General features: G+C 43.7%; 1 protein-coding gene across 1 annotated transcript; it reads right to left on the bottom strand.

Moving 5' to 3' along the window:
- Positions 1 to 1,740: 1,740 nt before the first annotated feature.
- On the bottom strand, positions 1,741 to 22,600 carry LOC115465798 (gastrula zinc finger protein XlCGF26.1-like). The gene is made up of 5 exons (XM_030196527.1): positions 22,521 to 22,600; positions 21,856 to 21,984; positions 19,296 to 19,403; positions 14,535 to 14,648; positions 1,741 to 3,716 (listed from the first exon to the last, which is right to left on the bottom strand). The coding sequence occupies exons 4-5, from the start codon at positions 14,584 to 14,586 to the stop codon at positions 1,981 to 1,983; spliced, it is 1,788 nt and encodes a 595-aa protein (XP_030052387.1). The 5' UTR covers positions 14,587 to 14,648; positions 19,296 to 19,403; positions 21,856 to 21,984; positions 22,521 to 22,600; the 3' UTR covers positions 1,741 to 1,980.
- Positions 22,601 to 25,330: the final 2,730 nt, after the last annotated feature.

The following is a 25,330-nucleotide window of genomic DNA, read 5'->3' as shown; positions in this document are numbered from 1 at the left end:
GCACACTACCAGAACCCTCATTCACACTCATCACCTCTCGCTTAGACTATTGCAACTTGCTTCTCACAGGTCTCCCACATAGTCATCTCTCTCCTCTTCAATCTGTTCAAAATTCTGCTGCACGACTAATATTCCGCCAGTGTCGTTATGCTCATATTAGCCCTCTCCCCAATACTGGCTTCCTATCCGTTTCCGCATACAGTTCAAACTCCTCTTATTGACTCATAAATGCATTCACTCTGCAGCTCCTCAGTACCTCTCCACTCTCATCTCGCCCTACATTCCTTTCCTGGAACTCCGTTCACTGGGTAAATCTCTCTTATCTGCACCCTTCTCCTCCACCGGGTAAATCTCTCTTATCTGCACCCTTCTCCTCCACCGCTAACTCCAGACTCCGTTCCTTTTATCTTGCTACACCATATGCCTGGAATAGACTTCCTGAGCCGGTACATCAAGCTCCATCTCTGGCTGTCTTCAAATCTAAGCTAAAAGCCCACCTTTTTGATGCTGCTTTTAACTCCTAACCCTTATTCACTTGTTCAGAACCCTTATTTTATCATCCTCACTTTAATATTCCCTTATCTTTTGTTTGTCCTGTTTGTCTGTCCTAATTAGGTTGTAAGCTCTGTCAAGCAGGGACTGTCTCTTCATGTTCAAGTGTACAGTGCTGCGTATGTCTAGTAGCGCTATGAAATGATAAGTAGTAGCAGTAAATTGAGGTTTTCTTTGACTATTAGCTGTACTTTATACAGATACTATTAATAGCAGTATATTATCTCCTTTTTTTTTTTTTTTCCCAAGAGTCCACCTAACAATTTTTAGTCATCTTAGTTTTTTTCATTAGCTTCTGTGGTTTATCTCCTGTTGCAGTGGGTCCACAAGATCAACATGGCCTATGGCTGCAACAGGGATGTTCTTCTCTTGTGAAGGTTTTGCATTATTGCTACCACCATCATTAGCCCTAGTGCATATGCCAGAGGTGGGCACATTTTTATCCTGGGCAATGTGAGGCTAGTATGCATTTTTCTTTTCTATTATACAGTAGTGTTGCCTTACTAAGATTTGGTATAGAAGTTATAAAACTGAGTCACCACATGAAGGTAGGGAAGGGAAATGGGACTTGATATACCGCCTTTCTGAGGTTTTTGCAACTACATTAAAGTGGTTTACATATATTCAGGTACTTATTTTGTACCAGGGACAATGGAGGGTTAAGTGAGTTGGAGACAAACAAAGCAGATCAATCAGTGATATGGTTCAAAACTTTATTTTCAGAGATTCGCCCGACACAGACTGTGTTTCGCCCACAAGGGCTGCATCAGGGGCTAATAGTCCAAGCAGGACATGAGATTGAAACGTAAAATACCAGCAGGGTGCTTTCCTCAATCAAGGTGAGGACATCAGCTCAATACACAGGGTAAGTCTGGTCGCAACTCTCAGCTGTTTTTTTACGTTTCAATCTCATGTCCTGCTTGGACTACTAGCCCCCGACGCAGCCCTTGTGGGCGAAACACAGTCTGTGTTGGGCGAATCTCTGAAAATAAAGTTTTGAACCATATCACTGATTGATCTGCTTTGTTTGTCTCCACGTTGGATTTTGCGGATTGCTTGCCATCTTGTTTCTTAGGGTTAAGTGAGTTGCCCAGAGTCACAAGGAGCTGCAGTGGGAATCGAACTCAGTGCCCCAGGATCAAAGTCCACTGCACTAACCACTAGGCTACTCCTCCACTCAGCAAGACTTGGGGAGAAAACGCATTCTCTCCCCCTCAGAGATAAACAGCAATTCACCAAGTTAGCTGCTGAATTGTTTTCTTGTGAACTTCTTTGACTCTCCTGGGTGAGTCATTTCATGCTGCTACAGTTCAGCTTTGCTTTTGAAACAGTTATTACATTTGAAACATTTAAATGTTTTACGTCCCATTTTATGCAATTGCTGATTCCTTTTCAGACTGTATCTTATTCAGAACACTTCAATAGTTTCTATTTTGTGTGAATCATTTTATGTCGTTGCAGGTTCCTTTTCTGACTAAAACATTTATCACATTCAGAACATATAAATGGTCTCTCTCCCGTGTGACTCATTTCATGCCTTTGCAGGTCCCCCTTCTGACTGAAACATTTATGACATTCAAAACATTTAAATGGTTTGTGTCCTGTGTGAATCATTTTATGTAATTGCAGGCTGCTTTTCCGGTTAAAACATTTTTCACATTCTGAACATCTAAATGGTTTATAACCTGTGTGAGTCATTTTATGAACTTGCAGGTTGTTTTTCCGATTGAAACATTTATCACATTCAGAACATTTAAATGGTTTGTATCCCATGTGATTCATTTCATGCTGTTGCAGGTCAGCTTTGCTTTTGAAACATTTATCACATTCAGAACATTTAAATGGTTTATGTCCCGTGTGAGCCATTTTATGCCGTTGTAGGTTCTTTTTCAAACTGAAACTTTTATCACATTCTGAACATTTAAATGGTTTGTGTCCTGTGTGAGTCATTTTATGCAATTCCAGATGACCTTTTCGACTAAAACATTTATCACACTCACAACATTTAAATGGTTTGTCTTCCATGTGAATCACTATATGCATTTGCAGTTCAGTTTTGCTTCCGAATTGTTTATCACATTTGGAACATTTAAATGGTTTCTTTCCTGTGTGATTCATTTCATGCCGTTGCAGCTCCGCTTTCCTTTTGAAACATTTATCACATTTGGAACATTTAAATGGTTTATATCCCGTGTGAACCATTTCATGCAGTTGCAGGTTCCCTTTCTGAATGAAACTTTTATCACATTCAGAACACTGAAATGGTTTGTGTCCTGTGTGAATCATTTCATGCAATTGTTGGCTGCTTTTCTGACTGAAACTTTTATCACATTCAGAACATTTAAATGGTTTGTTTCCTGTGTGAACCATTTTATGCAATTTCAGATTGCTTCTTCGAGAGAAACATTTATCACATTCTGAACATTTAAATGGTTTATATCCTGTGTGAATCATTTTATGCACTTGCAGGTTGCTTTTCCTATTGAAACATTTATCGCATTCAGAACATTTAAATGGTTTGTATCCCATGTGATTCATTTCATGTCGTTGCAGCCCAGCTTTGTTTTTGAAACATTTATTGCATTCAGAACATTTAAATGGTTTGTATCCCATGTGATTCATTTCATGTCGTTGCAGCCCAGCTTTGTTTTTGAAACATTTATCGCATTTGGAACATTTAAATGGTTTATGTCCTATATGAGCCATTTTATGCAGTTGTAGGTTCATTTTCTGATTGAAACTTTTATCACATTCAAAACTTTTACATGTTTTTTCACTGGCTCCAGCGTATCCAGATGGGTTAGTTTTGTGCATATCTTGAAAGTAATGAACCTCAGACCTAAGCCTGCTTATGTGGTGCTCCACAAAATTTGAATCTGTGGTAAAGGTTTCCAAAGTATCGGCACATTTAAAATGTCTCTCGTCTTTGAGTCTTCCAGGTTGTACAAGTTTTGGCCAGTAGCTGCCGTTTCTCTCTTGTCTGTTTAATCTTTCTGGTTTCTGGGCTCTTGCTTTCACCCTGGTTGATATTATGTTACTGATACCTCCCTCACAGTCAGCTGAAGGATCTGGACTGCCTCTGGAGGGGTCTTTGTGGTTCCATTCCTCTTTCTGCTGCCCACCATCCATTCTCATTCTTTTACTATTATTTCTAAATCCATCATCTGCTGGAGAAAAAGGAGAGTATGATCCTTAATTTTATTGCTATGAAAAAGGACATACTTAAGGAACTATCCTCATATAATTATTTGAAAAGAGATCTGCTTGGCTAAGGTTTCCTATGACACATAACAGAAAGTAGTGCTGCTTGAACACAAGAACAGGTGAACTATAGCACATGAATAGAGGGGAAACAGACCATAACTGATCTCATTATGCTGGTTCTGTGCATCTCAGCTTCATCTCTAGTGCTGTTCCCTCTAAGCTGAGTGGGTGTCCTCCAACTGAATTGCTGCCAGTGGGGGATAGTGCTTCAATATTGTGTTTTCAATTGCTAGGGACAGGCAGGTTCCATGGAGCCTGCAGAGCTTGCATGTCCCTCACGATTGAAAATGTCATAGTGAAACAGCAGCACCCCCTCCCCCCAACTGGCAAGGCTGTAGGTGGAGGACTCCCATTTAGCTTAGAGGGAACAGCGATCTCCAGTCTCTACAACAATTCATTTTACTCTGATTAGAGTCATTAATCAAAAAAATCTTCAACAACCTGCTGGAGACTGGAATGCATTTGGGATCGGAGTCTCAGAAGCCCTGTGGGCTTTCAATTTATTTCTAAGTCACTAGGATTAATTTGCTTTAAGCTAAAAGGAAGGTTCACCCACAATGAGGGTAATTATTAAAAAATAAAATTGCATGTGAAGGTCAAGTAGGTGCTTATCCATAGCCAAAGTTACAAACACATATAAATGGCAATTCTATAAACTATGTTTTCAGTTACATATTCATTGCATGCATAAATATTTTGAATAATGAGATATCCCCAAATGTGTGTGCAAATACCAATATTCTGCCTAAATGCTATTCTGAAAATATCCGGTTAACTTACACAGTGAGAAATTTGGTCTTCCCTGATAATTTTCTCTCTTTTAGCTCCTCCAGAACAGTTCAGATGAATGGGTTCTGCACTCTTACTAGCAGGTGAAGACTGAGAACCAAAATCAAACATATAAACAGCGAGTGACCGTACTCACTCGCAAATGCGCAGTAGAGACTTCCCTCTCTGCCCTGCCCCCGCTTCAATACGGGGGCGGGACAGATAGGTAAGTATCTACTGGCATGCTGCAGACGTCGGAACCGCTCCCCCTCCCCCCCGGAGTTGCCGCCGCCCCTCCACCCGGCCCGAGCAGCACTGTAAACTTACATCAGCACACAGCAGCAGGCACATCAGCAAAGCTGCCGCCGGCTTCCTTCTCTGCCTTTGTCCCGCCCTCGCTGACGTTACGGCACAGAGAAGGAAGCCCGCCCGACGGCAGCTTTGCTAATGTGCCTGCTGCTGCATGCTGATGTAAGTTTACAGTGCTGCTCGGGCCGGGTGGAGGGGTGGCGGCGACTCCGGGGGGGGGGGGGGGGGGGGGCTCGGAAACCCCCCTCCATTCCAAAAGTAGCCCGTTTTCACGGGCTCAACGGCTAGTAAGCCTATAAATGCCCTATGCAGATTCCCTTTAACCCATTATCTTAATAACAAAGATAGATCAGTAGGCCTCTCAAATCTTCCATCATATTCCCCAGAATCAAGTTACTAAGAATAGAAATAGTTCATGTGCAATTTTATTTTTGTAAACATGCTCAATTCAAGGTCAATTTTATTTTTATGTTGTTTTCAGCTGTCAATCTGTATGTGCCCAGTAGGAACAACCAACCCTGGGTTGGTTCTGAACTGCTCTGGAGAAACTAAAAAAAAAAAATAATAATAATAATGAGCAAGACCACCTCTCTCCTTCCTTAGCATTCCTCCAGTGCAGTTCAGACAAGTGGGAAGAACCACAGCAGTGACCTTCACAAGGGTGGAACAGCCATACCCATAGACACACTCTCTATCCAAAGACTGCATGCTGTCTTGCCTGCACATCCAAACAATAGTACCATCTTGGAGTTAGAGCGCTCCTTCTGCAGTCTCAGCATTTTGATTGGCATTCCACCAATCTTCACCAACCAATCTTCAACAAAGCCCTTGCAAGGAAGGTTGGACAGTATGAGAAACACTTTTAGTCCAAAATATACAAATATTGTTAGTGCGGCAGGTTAAACATAACAGATTTGTAGGGGATAGGAGAGGCGAGCAGATGTGAGGCGTCCATTCAGGAAGTAGCCATCACGTGACCTCCTAAATGTCCTTTGTCAAAAAGAATGAAGATGGATTTTTTTCCCTTTCTACAGTTGAACCAGGAGGTTTGAATAGATCATTTGGTGCCTGATTCTATACTGTTCCAGTTTTCTTTATGTAGCTTCCCCTTTCATTTATGCTATTTGTTATGTAATCAGTTTGTAGTAAGATGCCTGTATATAATAATTTTTAGCGAACCAATCCAGATGTTAGGGGGGGTGTGATGACATCATTTCCTGTCAGGGAACGTATAAAAAGCCTTTCCTCTTTTCGAGCCGTGCACCACTAGAGTAGGGGCACTTTTCTTTTGACAGTGAAACTTCAGTAATTAGCATTTCGAGTTCTTAAAGAAGATTTTTTGAAACCCTGCAGAGTTGGACTCGTTGTGACATTACGAAGGAAGGCAACACATTGAAGCCTAGAAAATGTTGGGGCGCTGAGATATAGAGAAAATTGACATAGCTCATCATTGAGAAACACAGTACCGGTGTGTCGCTGGATGAAGTAAAAAGACGCAAACACAAACTGGAAACCGTCTGGGTGTGTGCACACACCCAACAATATTAGGTTAAGTGCGCCTACAGTTATTACTATTTACAGTTGAAATTACTAAGAAGAAAAGGTTGATTTGATATAGAGGTAGCACACAAATGTGATTAAAATTGCATGAAAGTGGTATATCTTCAACTTCATTGAAAGTTGTTAAATAAGGTGAATTGTGCGCATGAGGTTTAAATGGAGTAAGTGACAGGATTGACCTAGCTATTAAGTTAACCATATCAATATATATTTGTTGTAGGTGAGATGTATTTAAAGAGCACAGCTGTGTATTTGTTCACATAAAAATCAAAAACTTTATGGGGTAGTTCTATGATTGAGAAACTTGTCCACCCTTAGAAGCGTAATCTACTTAGTAGTGCAGCCCCGCTTGGGTGAGTTAACACTCTGAGAACTTCCCTATTACCTCAAAACATTTTTCTTTATGTAATTTAAATAATGTAATTCTTTATAAAATTTAAATATTTAATTTTTTCACTTTTCCTGGGTCAATCCTTTCACTATTTTGTCTCCTTGAGATTATACTCTGGTTCTTTGTAAGTGATGTTATTTGTTATACATTTTTTTATTATTCCTAAATAATTTTTTTTTTGAGTGTGTTTATCTCACTACGGGGTTACACTTGTTCAGTTGTGATGCATTTATTGTTGGAGCCAGTACATGGCTAATTTGCATTTAGGCGTTTGATGTCATTATGTTAGAACGTTTTAATTTCCTCTTGAGGTGTTGCCCTGCGATATCAGCTGTAGCACCTTTGCAAGGATGCCACTAGTGAGACATGGCTGTTTTGTTGCAAATATTTCTGCGTTATGTAATTTAAAACACATTTGGTTCGAGTCTGGAGCAGCCTTGATGTTTTTTGTGCTAAGTTGGCAATATTATATTAGTACAGAATTTTCATTTTTGTCTTCACAGTATACAGCAATCTAATCTTTAACTACCGCAGAAGCAGGTTCTGTGGAACCAAAAGGCCAGGTTTTTTCAGCAGTGGGCATCAGGAGGTTCAACTGTTTTCAGCGCTGAGACTTTCTATGTCAGTTAAGTACTGGGGTCACTGTTGGTAGAAGTTGTTTTTAAGAAAAACAAAGTTTTTTGTATACAATAAAAAAGGTTGGTTTCAGAGGCAGATGATTAAGAAACTCAAAAGTGGAGTGGAGGAGTGGCCTAGTGGTTAGGGTGGTGGACTTTGGTCCTGAGGAACTGAGTTCGATTCCCACTTCAGGCACAGGCAGCTCCTTGTGACTCTGGGCAAGTCACTTAACCCTCCATTGCCCCATGTAAGCCACATTGAGCCTGCCATGAGTGGGAAAGCGCGGGGTACAAATGTAACAAAAATAAAAGTGCTGCAGATCTGGAATGGATGTGTGTCATAAGAGATCTGATAGCCAGTGTAATAGTTTTATGATGCCTCTGTTCTAGCCTTAGTATTCTTTACATAACTAGTAAACATACAAAAAGGTGAAATTAGGCCTTACCTGCTAATTTTCTTTCCTCTAGGTCCTCCAGATCGTTCAAGACGCTTGGGTTATGCACTCCTACCAGCAGAGGGAGACTGAACACTAAAACGTCTTATACAAGTAGCCTGTGCAGACCTTCTACTAACCAGTAAAACAGTAACAAAGCAGAGGAACAAAACACCTCCACCTAAACAAAACCACTGAATCCACACTCAGATCTCCTCCCCTTAAGACGGGGGAAATCAACTGCAGATGGGCACAAACGGTACCACAAACTGCCCTTAGTAAAACTCCAAGACCCAAATCACAGGAGCTACTAGAAATATCAGCAACTGAAGTCTAAAGAAATTATCAGACTGAACTGTCCGATACACTGGGTGGGCTCTTGAACGGTCTGGAGGATCTAGAGGAAAGAAAATTAGCAGGTAAGGCCTAATTTCACCTTCCTCAGCAATCCTCCAGACCGTTCAAGATGCTTGGGACGTACCAAAGCTGTAAACACATCTAAGGGTGGGACCTGCGAAGCCCAGAGGACAGGACTGCAGCTCCAAAACTGGCATCCTCCCTTGCCTGTATATCCACTCTGTAATGTTTGACAAAGGAATGCAGGGAGGACCACACCACCGCTCTACAAATGTCCACCGGTGGAACAAAACTACTCTCTGCCCAAAAAGCCGCCATCCCCCTAGTGGAATGTGCCTTGAGCCCCACCGGCACCGTATGGCCATGCATTCTTCAACCACCGAGCTATAGATGCTTTAGAAGCAGCAGCTCCCTTCTTGGGCCCCCCATGAAGGACAAATAACCTGTCCCCGACGACCTGAATTCCTCCGACCTGCGCAAGTAAACCAACACTCTGCGCACATCCAATTTTGCCAAATGACGCTGAGAAGCATCCCCCGTCCGGTCCCCCAAGACCAGCAATGAAATCACCTGTGACATGAAAGGAGGATACCACCTTAGGCAAAAACGAAGGCACTGGACGCAGCAAAACCTTTTCCTTAGAAAGCCACAGAAACAGAGGCCTACATGAAAGAGCCTGAAGTTCCGAAATCCGGCGAGCCGACGATATAGTTACCAAAAAGACCACCTTCATAGTAAGGTCTTATCGAACAAGACTCCAAGGGCTCAAAAGGAGAACCCGCCAAAGAGTCAAGAACGATATTAAGATCCCACTGTGGAACTACCGGCCGCTGAGGAGGACGAAGCAACTTCACCCCCCTCAAAAAACGGACCACATCCGGGGAAGACTCCACTGATCTGCCCTGCACCTTACCCCGAAAACACGCCAAAGCAGCCAGCTGCACCTTCAAAGAGGACAATGAAAGGCCCTTCTCAAAACCATCCTGCAAGAAATCTAAAATGCACGACACAGAAGCTGTCGAAAGGACACACGCCCGGTCCCCACACCAATCTTCAAATATGTGCCACACACGCACATAGGCCAAAGACGTCGAACGTTTGCGAGACTGCAGCATCGTCTGAATTACCTGAGGGGAAAACCCTTTCCTTCTCAACCATTCCCTCTCAAGGGCCACACCGTAAGAGAGAACCGATCCGGAACCGGCATGACAATTGGACCCTGACACAACAGCACCGAGCCCCCCAACAGGAGGCAAGCCTTCTAACAAGCGCATCAGATCCCCGAACCACGGCCGACGCGGCAGATTCGGAGTCACCAACAACACCGGACCCGCATGACATTCTACCCTCTGTAGGACTCAACCTATCAAGGGCCACAGGGGAAACACGTACAGCAATACCCGCTGAGGCCACGGAAGGACCAACGCATCGATCCCTTCCGCTCACGGATCCCGACGCCGACTGAAATACCGAGGAACCTGAGCATTCTGTGCTGACGTCATGAGCGTCACTACTGGTATTCCCCACTTTAGAACTATCTGGTCGAACACCGACCGGTGCAGAGACCATTCTCCGGGGTCCAACATAACATAGTAGATGACGGCAGAAAAAGACCTGCACGGTCCATCCAGTCTGCCCAACAAGATAAATTCACATGTGCCATTTTTTGTGTATACCTTGATTTGTACCTGTCTTTTTCAGGGCACAGACCGTATAAGTCTGCCCAGCACTATCCCCGCCTCCCAACCACCAGCCCCGCCTCCCACTACCGGCTCTGGCACAGACCGTATAAGTCTGCCCAGCACTATCCCCACCTCCGGCTAAGCTTCTGGGGATCCCTTCCTTCTGAGCAGGATTCCTTTATGTTTATCCCACGCATGTTTGAATTCCGTTACCGTTTTCCTCTCCACCACCTCCCGCGGGAGGGCATGTGTCTGCTTAGAAAATCCGTGTTCACGTTGTCCACCCCGGTCACAGGCGCCGCCGAAATGTGCACTAGGTGCCTTTCTGCCCAACTCATGAGCAGAGCCGTCTCGATTGCCAACCGCGGACTCTTTGTACAGCCCTGCTGGTTGACATACGCTATCGCTGTCGCGTTGTCGGACATGACTCTTACCGCCTTTCCGACCACACTTGAGCGAAACGCCAACAGAGCTAGCCGAATCGCCCTCGTCTCCAACTGGCTGATAGACCACTGAGCTTCCTCTGTCGACCACCGCCCCTGCGCGGACCGACCGAGACACTGAGCTCCCCAGCAGACTGGCATCCGTTGCCGGAATCACCCACTGAGGCGGTTCCAACAGCATGCCCTTTTTCAGATGGGCCGAGCACAGCCACCACTGGAGACTGCGCCGAGGAGCCCCCCTCAATGCCAACCGCAACTCCAAACTGTGTACCTGAGGAGACCACCAGGACAACATAGCCGCCTGAAGCTGACTCATATGCACCCTGGCCCATGGTACTACCTCTATTGTTGCTGCCATGAGGCCCAGAACCCGAAGGTACATTCGAACCGTCGGACTCTGAACGGACATTAACAGCCGGACTTGCTACTGAAGAGAGGCGATCCGAAAATCCAGCAGAAAAACATGGCCCACTGCTGTGTCGAACCGCACTCCCAAGTACTCCAGACTCTGCGATGGGATCAACTGACTTTTGACTACATTCACTACCCATCCGAGCGATTCCAGAAACGCGACCACCTGAGCCGTCGCCGCCACACTGTGAGCCCGAGACTTCGCCCGGATCAACCAGTCGTCCAGATACGGATGCACCAGAATTCCCTGCCTCCGCAAAGCTGCTGCTACCACAACCATTATCTTGGAGAAGGTGCGTGGAGCCTTTGCCAGACCAAAAGGCAGAGCACAGAACTGAAAGTGCCTCCCTAAAACAGCAAAACGAAGGAAACGCTGATGGGCCTCTCAAATCGGCACGTGCAGATACGCTTCCGTGAGATCCAGTGACGTGAGAAATTCTCCCTGACGAACAGCCACTATGACCGAGCGCAGAGTCTCCATGCGGAAGGATGGCACCTTGAGCGCCCCATTGACCCTCTTGAGATCTAAAATGGGTCGAAACTGGTCCTCCTTCTTCGGCACCACAAAGTAAATGGAATAACAACCCATTCCCAGCTCATACCAAGGAACGGGTACCACAGCTCCCAACTGGATTAAGCGACCCAGAGTCTCTTGAATAGCCTTTAACTTTACTCGAGAGTGACAAGGAGAGGGAAGAAACAGATCCGGCAGCAGGTGCTCGAACTCGAGCGCATAACCGTCGCGAACGACCTCCAGCACCCACTGATCTGAAGTAATTTGGGTCCATCCCTGATAAAACAAAGTCACGCCCCGACCTTCACCAGAGGCTGGACCCGCACACCTTCATAAGGAGGACTTATTACCATTTTGGGCACCTCCGGAGGAGTCCCGACTTCCTCGACAGGACTGCATCTGCTGGAAAAACCGGCTTTAAGAAGGAGACATCTGCCCGGCCTGTACCGCCTCGCGTCCTTAAACCGACCTCTAGCCGAACCACCTTGACTAGCCGCCTTAGGCCGTAACTCCGGCAACCGTGAGACCTTGGTATCCCCAAGACCACTCATCAGTTTATCCAAGTCCTCTCCAAACATAGAACCTTTGAAAGGTAGAGAACACAACTTTGCTTTAGAAGCCGCATCTGCCACCCAGCCCCTAAGCCAAAGAGCCCTGCGAGCCGTCACTGCCAGAACCATATTCTTAGCTGAAGCCCTTAGCAAATCATAAAGGTTGTCTGTCAAAAACAAAGACCCCATCTCCAATTTGGCCAGGTCCTGAACCAAACCAGTCCTATCTAACACAGGCTCATCCAAGAGCTTCTCCGCCCAATGGAAACAAGCTCTGGCTACCAAGCCCCCACACACAGAGGCTTGCAAGGCCAAAGCCGACAAATCAAAGCTGCGCTTCAGAAAGGACTCTAGCTTCCTATCCTGAGGATCCCGTAAGGCTGTATCGCCATCCACCGGAATGGCCATAGCCTTAGTAACCGCCGTAACCACCGCATCCACAGTAGGTGGTTTCAGCAGGGCCAAATCTTCCGGAGGCAAGGGATTCAGCCGCGCCATAGCCCTAGACACCTTACAAGCAGCCTCCGGCACAGACCATTCCTGAAAAACCATGTCCCTAATGTCTGAATTCATGGGAAAGGAACGGGAGGCTCTCCGAATCCCCTTAACCAAGGGATCTACCTGGGGTCCCTCCACAGAGGGTGTGGCCGCCGGAGTAGAGATCACCTGATCAATGAGCTCTAACAAATCCTCCTTATGAAAAATGTGAACCACTGAAGAATCTTCCCCAGGCCTTAGCCAATCCTGATCCTCAGACACATCTAAGAGATCCTCCTCTCCTGGGTCACTCCAAACGTCCGACCCAGGCAGAGAAAGTATCTCCATAGGCTCCGAAATATCCACCCGTGGGCGCTTAACTCCTACTGAGCTAGCAGCCTCCGGGGAACAAACAGCCTGAGAGTGACCAGCTCTCCAGGCATTATACAGAGACCAAACAAACTCAGAGGGGAAGCCAGACCCCCCCCCCCCCCCGACGCTGCTGAAGCCCCAACACTTCCCGCAGTCTCCGTGATGGACCCCCCTCGCTCCCGAGGCGGCAGGTCCATTGCGTGATCCGCGGCTAAACTAGGCGCGCTACCAGCCACACACGGGTCCCCCGGCGCCGGTACGGAATGCGCGGCCAAAAGGGCTGCACTTCCCGCCAAAAACGGCTCCGTCGAGGCCGACCCAGGACACGTAGCCAAAATGGCCGCGTTTCCTGCAAAAAACGGCCCCACCGTTGCCGGCCCGGAATGTGCGATCAAATTGCCGCCCAACACCTCCACTGACTCAGGGGAAAGCACGGGGGGCAAGAGCGCTGACAACGTAGGCTCCCCACAAAATTTACATTGGCCACCTTTCACTTCAACGCCGCGCTTCGCGCAAAACCGACACCTTCCCGGCTTAGACATAATGGCCGCGAACACAATGAAAACAAACAGTTGCTTTGTGCTCTGACAGACTAATAGGCAAAACCGCCTAAGGCAAGAACGCCTTTGAAGACGTTTTATCTCTGGACTGCCACAAGAACGGCCAAAATAGCCGCCTTTTAAAAACGTTTATTTATTTTTTAAACCTTGTTGCTGATGCCTAATCGCCTCAAGGGTACAGAACGAGGTCAAGCAGTCCTCCAGAGGAAGAGCACAGGGGGAGGGACCCGGCCACCCGGGTGTGACACCCCACAGGGAATAAGAAGCCCCTTAGGAGTTACACACTGTAATAGAGATCCAAGTGTGGGTTCTCTAACATTTACAACCCAACCTAGAAACCCCAAACGGGCCTACCAGACTGAGTACACTGCACAGGTTGCACACATCTACCCTCTGCTGAGACTGAGAAAATATTGGTTAGTAGAAGGTCTGCACAGGCTACTTGTATAAGAAAGTTTAGTGTTCTCAGTCTCCCTCTGCTGGTAGGAGTGCATAACCCAAGCGTCTTGAAAGGTCTGGAGGATTGCTGAGAAAAATAATAATTAAAAAAATATATATTTTTCTTTGTGGAGCATATGAAGCAATTAATGAATGAAGATGTGTAATATTTGGTCTTGGTTGCCCAGTTGCCATTCTTCTTTTTTCTGTATTGTTGAAATCTGACGTGGAGTATTTCGATTTCCCTTACATTCTTTTGGTTGACTATTTGGGTTTCTGCCAAGCACATACGACTTGGATTGGCCACTGTTGGAAACAGGATACTAGGCTAGATGGCCATTGGTCTGACCCAGTATGGCTGTTCTTTTGTTCTTAAATAAATCAGTTATGGGCTAAGGCAAACCAAAGCATCAAGATCTGCCCACTGGCTGTCTTTTCTGCAACTGAAGAAACGAGGCACCTTCACATTGGCTGCAGTATTTTACAATGTGACATACAGCCTTTGCTCTTACCACGTGATATTTGCTTTTAAGGCAGGGTAAGTGCAAAATCTTACCACACTTTAGTAAAAGGCCCTTTGGCAAGATCTGATTATTCTCATCTGCCTTTACCTGCGTAGAATTTGTTTCTGTAGAATCAGTTTTAAAATGATTTTCTATTTTTATTCTAGTATCTGTTACACGGATTTTGTGGATGTTAAATTTTATCTTCTTAGTCTGGCTGTTATGTAATTTTTTTTCATTGTACTTGTTGGATATTATGTTTCATGTTCTATCTTTTATTTGGAGTCCATAAGTATGAATGAATAAAATAAAAAGTAAATGTTATACTTGCCTGTTACAGAAGAATACATCTGTTCAGGTGTCTCCGATTCAAGATCATCCATGAAGGGGAGATCGTCCTCTTCTTTAATGTTCAGTGAAAACACAGATGTTACAATCGGAAGGTCTGTGAAGAGAAAAACATCTAAAAGGATTCAGTAAACCCTGATATTATATCAGAAATCTTATTAATTGGTCCAGTTTTTTTTTCTTTTAAAGGACAGGGGTAACCAGATAAGAACAAAACTGAATAAACCCAGCGTCTCAATAACTTAAAGCAATTTTAGAACAATTCAGAGCAGATTCACTATTTAAAGTCAAAGACCTCAGTAGTGATTCATTTCACAAGAGCCAGCAATATTCTTGGCTCGCCTTGCCTCCTTACCGGTCTATAATGACTTTGGTTTTTACTTAAACTTCATATTAAGTGTAATTATCCAAATAGTTTTCCAAAACTTTTAGCAAATTTTCATATTCACCTTATTACAGTTTGCATATTCAAGAAGTTCAGGGACACCCCTAATTCTTGTTACTTTGCCTCTTTCAGTTCTTCAGGTCCTCAATCTTAGCTATAGGGAGCTCTGAAGCCTCTTCCAGCCCTTTTATCTACTGCTGGAACTTGGCTACTTACTCTCCTTGATCTTTCTAGTTTCTCTTCTATTCTGTCCTCTGCCCCAGCTCATCAATATCTGCTCTTAGTTCTGCCGCCATTTCAGCAACTCCTCTTTTACCTCAGTGAGTCCATGTTTTAACTTGTCAAATCTACACCAGAAGAGAATGACCCAGCCCAGACATCGTGTGCACACTGAGAGTTTCCCACCTAGCAAGCCAAATCCAACGTTCCATCAGATGCCATTGGCACATCTTGGAGGGACACAATTGTTTCAAAGATAAACGTCTGGTTGTCGCCTACTCCTGAGAGAGGAATCTAAAAGAGATACTCATCCCTTCATACATTTCCGGCTTCCCAATCTTCCATCTGAACAAGAACCACAACTTGGACATAAGTGCAGATCCTGCAGAGTGTGTCCACATACATTGGAGCTATCCTCTTTTAAGAAACCTACTACTAGATCCGAATACAAGCTGTACCACCCATCCGATTGCAGAGTTACAATGTCCATGCCCTCTTTTATACACAGAAAAACAAAGATTAATCAAAACAAGGATAACAGAACACCGCAGCTGTCTAAACAGGAACATAGAATCAACACCCCTGGTACCCCACTGAAGCTCTGTCGGACACTCTGTGGATGACCTACAATTTTTTGATTTCAAAATTTTGAAGACAATTGGCGAAGAAAGATCTCAGACCAAATGTTGCTCTGTGAAGAACAGCAGCTGATTTTCCAACTGCAAACATTGGCCCCCATGGTTTAATCTATTACAGACCATTCATCTAGTATCAGAACAGTGGTGATTGCATATCTTTTAACCGAGGGAGGGGTATCTTCTAAGGCCACTATACAGCACTCCCCTCCCTATTATTCTCACACACGTTCAGGGTCCCAAAGATCTGTACCCATTAGAAAAAAAGAATAGCATTATAATTCATCATAGAAATGCCTTTTTTCTACTTGGGTAGGGCCTCTTTTACAAAGCTGCGCTACTGATTCTCGGTGCGGCAAATGAGAGGAAGCTCATTCAATTCCTATGGGCTTTCTCTCATTTGCCGCACAGGAATTGCTAGTGTGGCTTTGTAAAAAAAGTGCGTAGTCTTTTATTAAAAAAGGCATATATATGCTAAGGAATCCATTGTTTAGATATCATGGACTTGAATATCTCTTTGTATAAACAGACATGTTTTTTATAATTTTTTTTTTTTGTTTTATCTCAACTATTTTCAATCTGTTGTAAATTAGGCAGCAACCATTCCGAAACAATGGACCTGCTTATCACATCCTAACGAGGGTATACACATCTAATGCTGACCTCAGTTTTGCATGTTTTTTGATTGCGGCATTTCTCTGTATATGCATTATAACTTCTGTCCTCTCTTAGGAAGAACGGGGCTTTTATTTTGTACCTTCTCAATGCATTTATCTTACACATACCTATCCTATGACTTATTCCCAGGTGTATTCCCGTTTGTTCTTGGTTTCTTATGCCATTTCTATATTAACTACACATCTTTTTATCTTTTCAAAAGATGAGCCTTACACCGCACATCTTTCTTTCATTCTCCACAAAGCGATTTGCAATCACCAGAGCATGTGCAGTCTCCGTGCAGTGTTTTGGCGTGAACTCACAGACATTCTCACAGTATAAGTTTAGCTTTCTTCAGTGTGGCTTATTTTCACTTTTCGGCATCGCCGGAGGTTATTGTTGCTGAGACTCCATTTCGCTTTGCGATTTATCTCCACAGGAATGTTCACACTGGCGTTTCTTTTTTAGGTTAATGCCGTTTAATGTAGCGAGTTTCTCTCGCGATGTGATTATGATCCTGTCACAGTGCTATTAGTCTTATTTTGATTTTAAAATAGAATACGTTCACTTCTAGTTCCACAATCTGCACCAGCTAAGAATGCCATTTTTCCTCCACAGATCACTTTTGTATTTTTCTAGACCTCAGTGCATTTTTTCAGACCTCAGTATCACTATTGCACACTTCTATTCCAGTCCTGCTTCCACCTTTTTCTGCACAGCATTTTGCCACATTTGTTTGTTTAAAGACGTGAGCTCTCCCTATACGTTTTTGTTTCGCCTTTTTTTTTTTTAATATACAGCATTTTTTTTCTCCCCATTGTCTTTAACGCACAGCTCTTCTGGGACACTTTTTAATTATCGTGTTTTGAATCTACTATACAACGTACCAGTCAACCTATATACACCATCTTTTCAGGTTTGTCTTTTATTAGATGCTTTTTTTTTTATTACATGCCCTTTATGTTTGTTCACAATATTGAGCCAAGGGTGAATTAAATTCATTATTCAATTGGATAGTTGTTCCACACATTGATTTAACAATTATGCCTTTGTGCCTTACAGTACATATCGTACAAATTGTTATTCTGTTTTTAATACTTCATTTTTAAATACTTACTTGTTGTTCTGCTGTCAATACTGAATTCAAATATTTTATATATATAGCCAATCCTCTTTTAGGAGTTAAATTAAAACATTTTTAAAATAATGTGTTCTGGAACATTTATAAAGATTCTTGATTTACGTACACATCAAGCATACTTTTTTAGCCCTACAAGTGTGTATTCTTTACTTTTTAATTTATATATGGATGTTATATGCATATGATGCTAGTAGAAGTCAACTTTGGAATGCTCTCCCAAGACCCATCCGAGCTATTAATAACTATTTACCTTTCAGGAAAATGTTAAAGTCCCATTTTTTCAAGCAAGTTTACCCTAATGGACCAGCTTAATTCCACCAGATCACCTACGATACTCCTGCTAAAACGCTGACGCTTACTCTAACCCCAATGTTATACTCAATCCTTCATCTTCTTCCCTCCATCCTTTACCATTTCCCTCCCATTCTCCTTCCCTTTCACCTATCATAGCCTTGTCTACCGTCCCTATTCTAGTTCATTACGTTCTTTTCTCATGTCCTTTGTAATACCTTTCATAATGTAAGTGGTTATGATCATCACAATTTATAATACTGTTCCTACATTTCCTTGTTTTTTTACTGTATTCTTTACCATGTAAGATGCTTTCTTTTACTATGTAAGCCACACTGGACCTGCTGTATGTGGGAAAGAGCGTGGTACAAATGTAATAAATAAATAAAAATAAACATATCTATACATATTTATGTTCTTTACCATCTTTATGTATATTTCAAGCTGCGACGTGTATGTATTTATACATATGCAACATCAGGATTCATATACACTTTTGACATCTATGCTTTTTATCATGTTTCTATATTGATTTATTTATATGCATTTCTTGGACTCCTGAAAAAGACACCTCTGCACCAAAACACAGCTGCTGTGCCGAGTCTTTTTGGTGCATTTCCAATAAACATCATTTACAAGAATTGCCTCGTCTGCCTCGTGGTTCTTGGAAATGCCAATTCTTCCCACCCTACTCTTTGATTTGCTGTGCTACGATCATAGGGATCTCTGTTCCTCAATTTCCAGTGGTTCTTCCTTTCACTTATGAACAAGTTGACAGCATTACAACATCATTCAATAGACAAACTGGAAAAGCTTGGGGACCACTTGTGGGTTGGAGGACTACGTTGGAGGATAGGAGGTTGGTGGGGGAGGAAGGTTGAATTTGGGAAGTTAATACGGGGGAGAGTTGGGGTTGACAGCACAGGGTGTCCTTGTTGTTGATAGAGGGTGAAGGAGGGCAACATTTGGCAATATTCTTGTATTAATAGTAATTGTCTTGCAATGCTTCAATTTGTTTTGTAAGCCGAATTGAATCTGAGCTTTCTTGGGAAAATGCAGGGTAGAAACATCATAAATACATAAATATGCTTCTGTTGACAAGATATTTTGTAACTGATGGATGTTGTTGCTACTATCCTAGTCCTGGACATCTCATCCTCACCTCTAATCCCTGCAGTGATTCCCTTCACTCTTAATTACATCCACTAACCAAAAACTCTGAACACCCAGCTGCAGACCTGGGATTCATTCAAGACATGGGCTCTAAACCTCTCACCTGGTAGCTTAAAAAAAACAATTCTAATTACTAAGAAATAAAAATGTAACTGAAAATAACTAGTAACATTTACCATCTACGTGAAAATATTGAAATACTCAAGGATTTTATTATAAACGATAAACGAATTCTTGGCTCACCGCTCTTGATATCAGTATCCTCCTCTTCTTCCTCCAGCTGGTCACCGATAGAAACCTCTTCTGTTTTCAGGATCTCTACTGTTGGGTCAGCAAGGTAACCTTGGCTGCCTGTAAGAAGAACAGAAAATAACTTCAGGTTTAAAGGAGACCTTAGGACTTTCGCTAATACTGAGATGATGGGAATATTATGAGCTTTGAAAATGCAAGTACCCTGGTGGAAGGAGTTAAGGATCCTCTGTAGCTCTGAAACTGAACCATGATATTTAACACAAACATCCTATATAATAAAAAGCACCTCCAACGTTCTGAAGCTGACTCCGTGGCAGTCAAGCCTTGACGTATTCGTGCTCTCTAGAAGGCTGTATCCATCTCCCAAATTGACGTCACGTACTTCCGGGTACATCACACGCAGCAGTGTCCAATCACTGGAAGGGAACGCGATGTCACACGCATGAGGGTGTTGTCGTTCCTCCCTCCCTTCCAGTTCCAGGCCCCCTCCCTCCAAATTTTATCTTCACTTACCAAGTCAGGTTTATGGCGGCTGGCAGCAGTGGTAAAAGGTGTGCAGGCTCGGCCCTTCTCTCTCTCTCAGCTCTGGTCCCGCCCTTGCGGAAACAGGAAATGAGGGCGGGACCAGAGCTGAGAGAGAGAGAAGGGCCGAGCCTGCACGCCTTTTACCACTCCTGACGGCCGCCGTAACCCCAACTTGGTAAGTGAAGATAACTTCTAAAATTCGGAGAGGGGGGGGGGGGGGGGTGCTGGAACTGGGAGGGCGGAGAGGAAGGAAGGAAGGGACGTGACGACCCTGAAACTGGGAGAGAGGGAGGGGGACCCTAAAATCTGGAGAGAGGGAGGGAGAGGGGGACCATGAAACTTGGAGGGAGGGAGGGAGGGAGAGAGAGAGGACGACCCTGGAACTCAGAGGGAGGGAAGGAGGGAGAGAGAGAGGACGACCCTGGAACTCAGAGGGAGGGAGAGAGAGAGGACGACCCTGGAACTCAGAGGGAGGGAGGGATGGGGACGACGACCCTGGAACTCGGAGGGAGGACCCATGGCGCACACTCATTCTCACACACACACTCTCTCTCTCACAGACACACTCGCACCCAGTCTCACTCTCTCTGTGTCACAAACACTCGTACATTCACACTCAGAGGAAAACCTTGCTAGCGCCTGTTTCATTGGTTTCAGAAACGGGCCTTTTTTCCTAGTGATCCTATAATACTATGGTAATGAAAATTGCTGCAAATATGCTCTTTGGTATGGAATCCAATCTCTCTTCAGTCTGGTATCAGCAATGCCTCCCTTCCCTTCAGCTTCTCTCTCCTAATATGGATACTGCTGGTCACTCTCCCTTAAGCAGCTGGTCACATTAATTGTGACATGAGGATGCTGTTTGCATAGTAGGTCTCATATGAATCATATTATTCTGAGGCTTCCTCTAATTTCTTTAAATATAGTTTGGTGTATTTTGGGATATACTTGATTTGTCTCTAATGAGCAGCACTGCATTGCTAACACAGAAACAAACCCAGGAGCTTCTGGGTGAAGGAAAGTTTAGCATCTTGGAGCAGCACAGAGAGGTCAGAAACAGTTAGCGACACAAAGAAGGTGTAATAAATTGATAAAGAATAAGAGATGGTAGATGTTGAAAAAAAGATGAAGAGAAGGGAGAGAAACAAGGGAAAATGGTGGGGAAGATTAAGGGGTCCTTTTACTAAGATGTGCTGAAAAATAGCCTGCACTAGTATACGCACAGATCCACTTTTCAGCGCGCCTGTATAAAGGGCTTTTTTTGGAGGGGGGGAGGGGGGAGAGGGCCGAAAATGGAATGTGGCAAAATAAAAATTGGTACGCGTCCATTTTGAGTGAGACTTTACCGCCACCCGTTGACTTAGCAGTAAGGTCTCACACGTTAACCAGGCAGTAATAGCGCGCGTACACTGCAGATTACCGCTGCATGTTAGAAAATAAAAAGATATTTTTCAGCGCGTGTACAAAATGGAATTACCGCCTGGGCCATGCGTTAGCCAGGTGGTAGACTTGGTGCATGTTGGGCGCGCATAGGCACCTACGCAACCTAATAAAAGGGCCCCTAAGAGAAAGAGAAGGAATGAAAAGCAAAAATAAATAAAATTTAAAAAGCAGACCTGATAACAAAAGGGGAAAAGAACAAACACGTTATCCAAAAAGCAAAGGTTAGAAGCAGGGGAGGTGATTATAACACCTCATTCTTACTGTGCCATGTCCAGGGAGGAGTCTTTCTTGTAGAAAATGTTTGTAAGGAGTTAAGAGTAATGGGATTTGATATACCACCTTTCTGTGATACAATCAAAGTGGTTTACATTTATTAAATGCAGGTACTTTCTCTGCCCCTGGTGGGCTCAAAATCTAGGTATGCTACCAGGGGCAACGGGGAATCAAGTGAATTGCTTAGGACTGCAAGTTATTGCAGTGGGAATTGAACCCAGTTTCCTAAGTTCTCAGCCCACTGCACTAACCACTAGGTTACTCCTCTACCCTATCATCTCGTTACTAATTAAAACCCATACTACATTACCTGTTTCATGCAGCTCCTCATGTGTTCCTGTGGTGGTCAAATTTCCTCTTTCCTCAGATCCTGGAGGCTCAGGCCTGAATCCTTCTTGTTCAAACTGGATTAAAATATCAGGCTTGATATTGTGGGAGCCTGTTATAAGAAAAAGATAGTATAATATGTTTAAAAAAAGTTACCCCAGAGCATGATTTTAATACTGAGGTGGGCAACTCCTTTCCTCAAGAGCTACTGGATACTGCTGCTCCATAAACATAATGGAAAGTCATGTCCTCAGGATTTGTTTAACACAGACTATTCTTCATCTAGTTGCTATGGATCAGAAATCAGATTTTGCCCGACACTTAACTCAGGCCCACTGGACAACTACACGCTTGACTGGGTATTTTTATCCCAGCATAAAATTGGTCTCAGCACGTAGGAAAGACATGCGTAAGGATGCACAAGGGTGAGCCAAGGAAACGTTTTACCTCAGTTTGGTAAAAGGGCCCCTAAGTCTTTAAGGGGTCCTTTTACTAAGATGCGCTAACGGATTTAGCTTGCACTAAAGATTAACTCATGGTAAATTTGTTTGCGTAGCTTAGTAAAAAGACCCCTAAATGGCTGATGTCAATGACTCATTTCCTATGATCTAAAAATGCAGAGCCTTTAAATCTAAAGCAGCTGCTTACTCTTGATGGGGTTGTTCAGGTTTTCTTTTCCCTCCAATTCACAGTGTTCTGCAAAATATTTCTCATCTTCTTTTTTAATCTTGAATATAACATCAGGATTAACAATTGAATAACCTGTCAATAAGAAATAGAAAAATGACATTTAACTTGTATTTGTAGAATCCCTGGGGAGCAATGCTCTCCTACCCCTTTATGGAATAAAGGCAGCATAAGAAAACCAGCTGCAAGTAAACTTGCAGCCAACAGAGAGCACCCAGTAAAAGGTTTCCAGGCACCCACGGAAAGGTAAAGAAGGTTCAGGAAAGATCCAGGTTACCAAGACTGGTTGGGAGAGAACTTCCAGAAAAGTGGGAGGGCTTTAAAACTCCTAGAACTTGGGAGGTGGGGGAGAAGGGGCATTTTCCCCAATACCCCAGATGAAGTAAGGGAGGAGCCCATGGAGTTTGAGAGCTCAGGCCTTATAACACCTGAAGAATGTGAAGAAATGGAAATAGAAAACTAACCCCTGAAAAGCTTGTGCATTATATCCAATAATTGGGTCCCTGTATTGCTCCTGGACAATTCAGAAGTTGGTAGTTAATCTAGCTGCTTTCTTTGTAAGTAAAGTGTTGTTGTTGGTTTTTTTTTTTTTTTTTAATTGCTGCTAGTAGATGAGGGGAGAGCGCAATAGGAGTTCAGATCTTCTATATTATGTGTGATTGTGCGAGGGATCCGCTAGCTGTTTGAGCCCTAGGCTTGTAAGAGGGGGCAAAAAGAAGCTAGGAAATACATATTTTTGGGTGCTTAGTTTTTGTTTGCACCAGCATTTTTTATGGAAAGAAGACAATTTGGGAATCAGGGAATTTGGGAACTTTCTTTATTGCGTAAAGACTGAGCCACAGACTGCTTCCTTGATAAACCTGGTTTCAGGAAAAGGAAGAGACATTAAAGAAAGGGCTCTTCTTTTGAAATGCAGTAAAAACTTCTCTATAGGAGCTCATTTGCATAAGGCTCCCATAGTTCTTGGTTAGACACCTGAAACCTAGATATTGCCAAATACTGATCCTGGAAAGGGGGACATGGTATGGAGAGGTCTTTTCTACCCCTGTGACTCTGGGAAAGACTAGGTAGGTAGGTGGAAAGGTAAGTAGGTGGATGGATGGCGGTGTGTGTGTGTATATATATCTATATCTATCTATCGGGGTTTGAGTATTTGTCTGATACAGCTTGGAGATAAGAGGCAGCTACAGCCTTCCATTTAATTAAGCTTAAACAGAGATTTGCTGGAACAGACACTTCCTTTTATCGCCCTCCTAGATGGAGGCATTGTAGATGTCAGTCTTCTCGGTGACGTCTGCTACCATCTGAAGTGGGTTACATGTAGTACAGTGTACTTGACATGTCATGCCCTTACACAGATTGTTTTAGTCCTCAGCAAGAAATCTGAAAGTTACATCCTCCCTCTGGCTTTCTGTGCAAAATTTTTATTGTATAGAAAAGGGAGATAGACTCCAACTGGTCTTGTTTGAAACCTCTAGCTAAAATGTAAACCTTAATCTTACAGCAGAGAGCAGCATTTTCTTTCACTGGCTCCTGTTGGATATGGGATGGCATCAAAAGCCAGGTTCTAAATTTTAGTTGCTCGTGAATGTAGTGACAGCAGCTGGCCTTACGGAGTTTAAGGGGTGTTTGGCCAGATTCCTGAAGGAAAAGTCCATTGGACATTATTTAAAAAATTATTTTTTTTTGGGGGGGGGGGGGGGGGGGGAATTGCTGCTCATGAATGTAGTGACAGCAGCTGGCCTTACGGAGTTTAAGAGGTGTTTGGCCAGATTCCTGCAGGAAAAGTCCATTGAATATTATTAAAAAAGTATTTGGGGGTGGGGGAGGGGTTGCCGGGTGCTTGAGGGCTGGCTTGGCCGCTGTCAGAGAGAGGATGCTGGGCTTGATGGACCCTTGGTCTTTTCCCAGTATGGCGGTGCTTATGTACTTATTTTTCAACCACTGATTTCCTAATGGGCCTGTGTGGTAGATGACAGAGAAGACATAGGTACCTCGGGACATGAGGATCCCATGAACCTCCTTGATGACCTTCTTGTAAAGCTCCTTCTGCCATTCCCCCAGAATGTTCCACTCCACTTCAAAAAAATAAGCAGCAACATCCTTGAATATGACCGATGTCTGGAACAACAAACAGGATACCCTCAGCCACATATGATATCTGTCAGTGAGATCAGAACTCTAGTACATTATAATATGAAGAGAGCTCTGTTCCCTTAAATTTCCAGCATTTTGGACAGAGTTCCTTAGAGAAACACTGGGAATTTCACATGCTGACCAACTTAGCAGTTGGAAGGAAGAAACAGCAGCAGTGAAAGAGGTGGGAGGGCCTTTTAGAAAGTACAAAGATGGCAGAGGAGAGGGGACAAGTAGTTGTGAAAAATAATATTAAAGTGACTGAAATACAGGGCCATGGAGAAAAGAGGAGATGCTGTGGGCCATCCTGTACACTTCTGAGTCAGATGCAGGAAATGGACAGAGATCTGGCTGAAGACACACAAAAGGTAGGGATGAAAGGGCAGGACTGGTGGGGGACTTTAACCTGTCAGAAGTGGATTACAGTATCCTGTCTGCAGGTTAGGAAAACCCACATTAGCTTTACATTCATTAATGCAGCTGGGAACATCACACATTCCTGGCTTCATAAATTCACTAATGGTATATACCCTGATCCTGAACCTATTAATGAGGCCAGGCACAGGAAAAATAAAAGAGGCAGTGGACTTTGATCCTGGGGAACTGGGTTCGATCCCCACTGCAGCTCCTTGTGA

This window comes from Microcaecilia unicolor, chromosome 3 (assembly GCF_901765095.1).
Source record: "Microcaecilia unicolor chromosome 3, aMicUni1.1, whole genome shotgun sequence".
NCBI lineage: Eukaryota > Metazoa > Chordata > Amphibia > Gymnophiona > Siphonopidae > Microcaecilia > Microcaecilia unicolor.
This window is presented reverse-complemented; position numbering and strand designations above follow the sequence as displayed.

Bases quoted from the DNA above. Each gene is read 5' to 3' on its own strand.
- LOC115465798 (XM_030196527.1), bottom strand. From the start codon at position 14,586: ATGGATGATCTTGAATCGGAGACACCTGAACAGATGTATTCTTCTGTA. The intron at 3,717-14,534 runs GCAAGTATAACA...TTTCTCCAGCAG, and splicing joins GATGTATTCTTCTGTAACAG to ATGATGGATTTAGAAATAAT.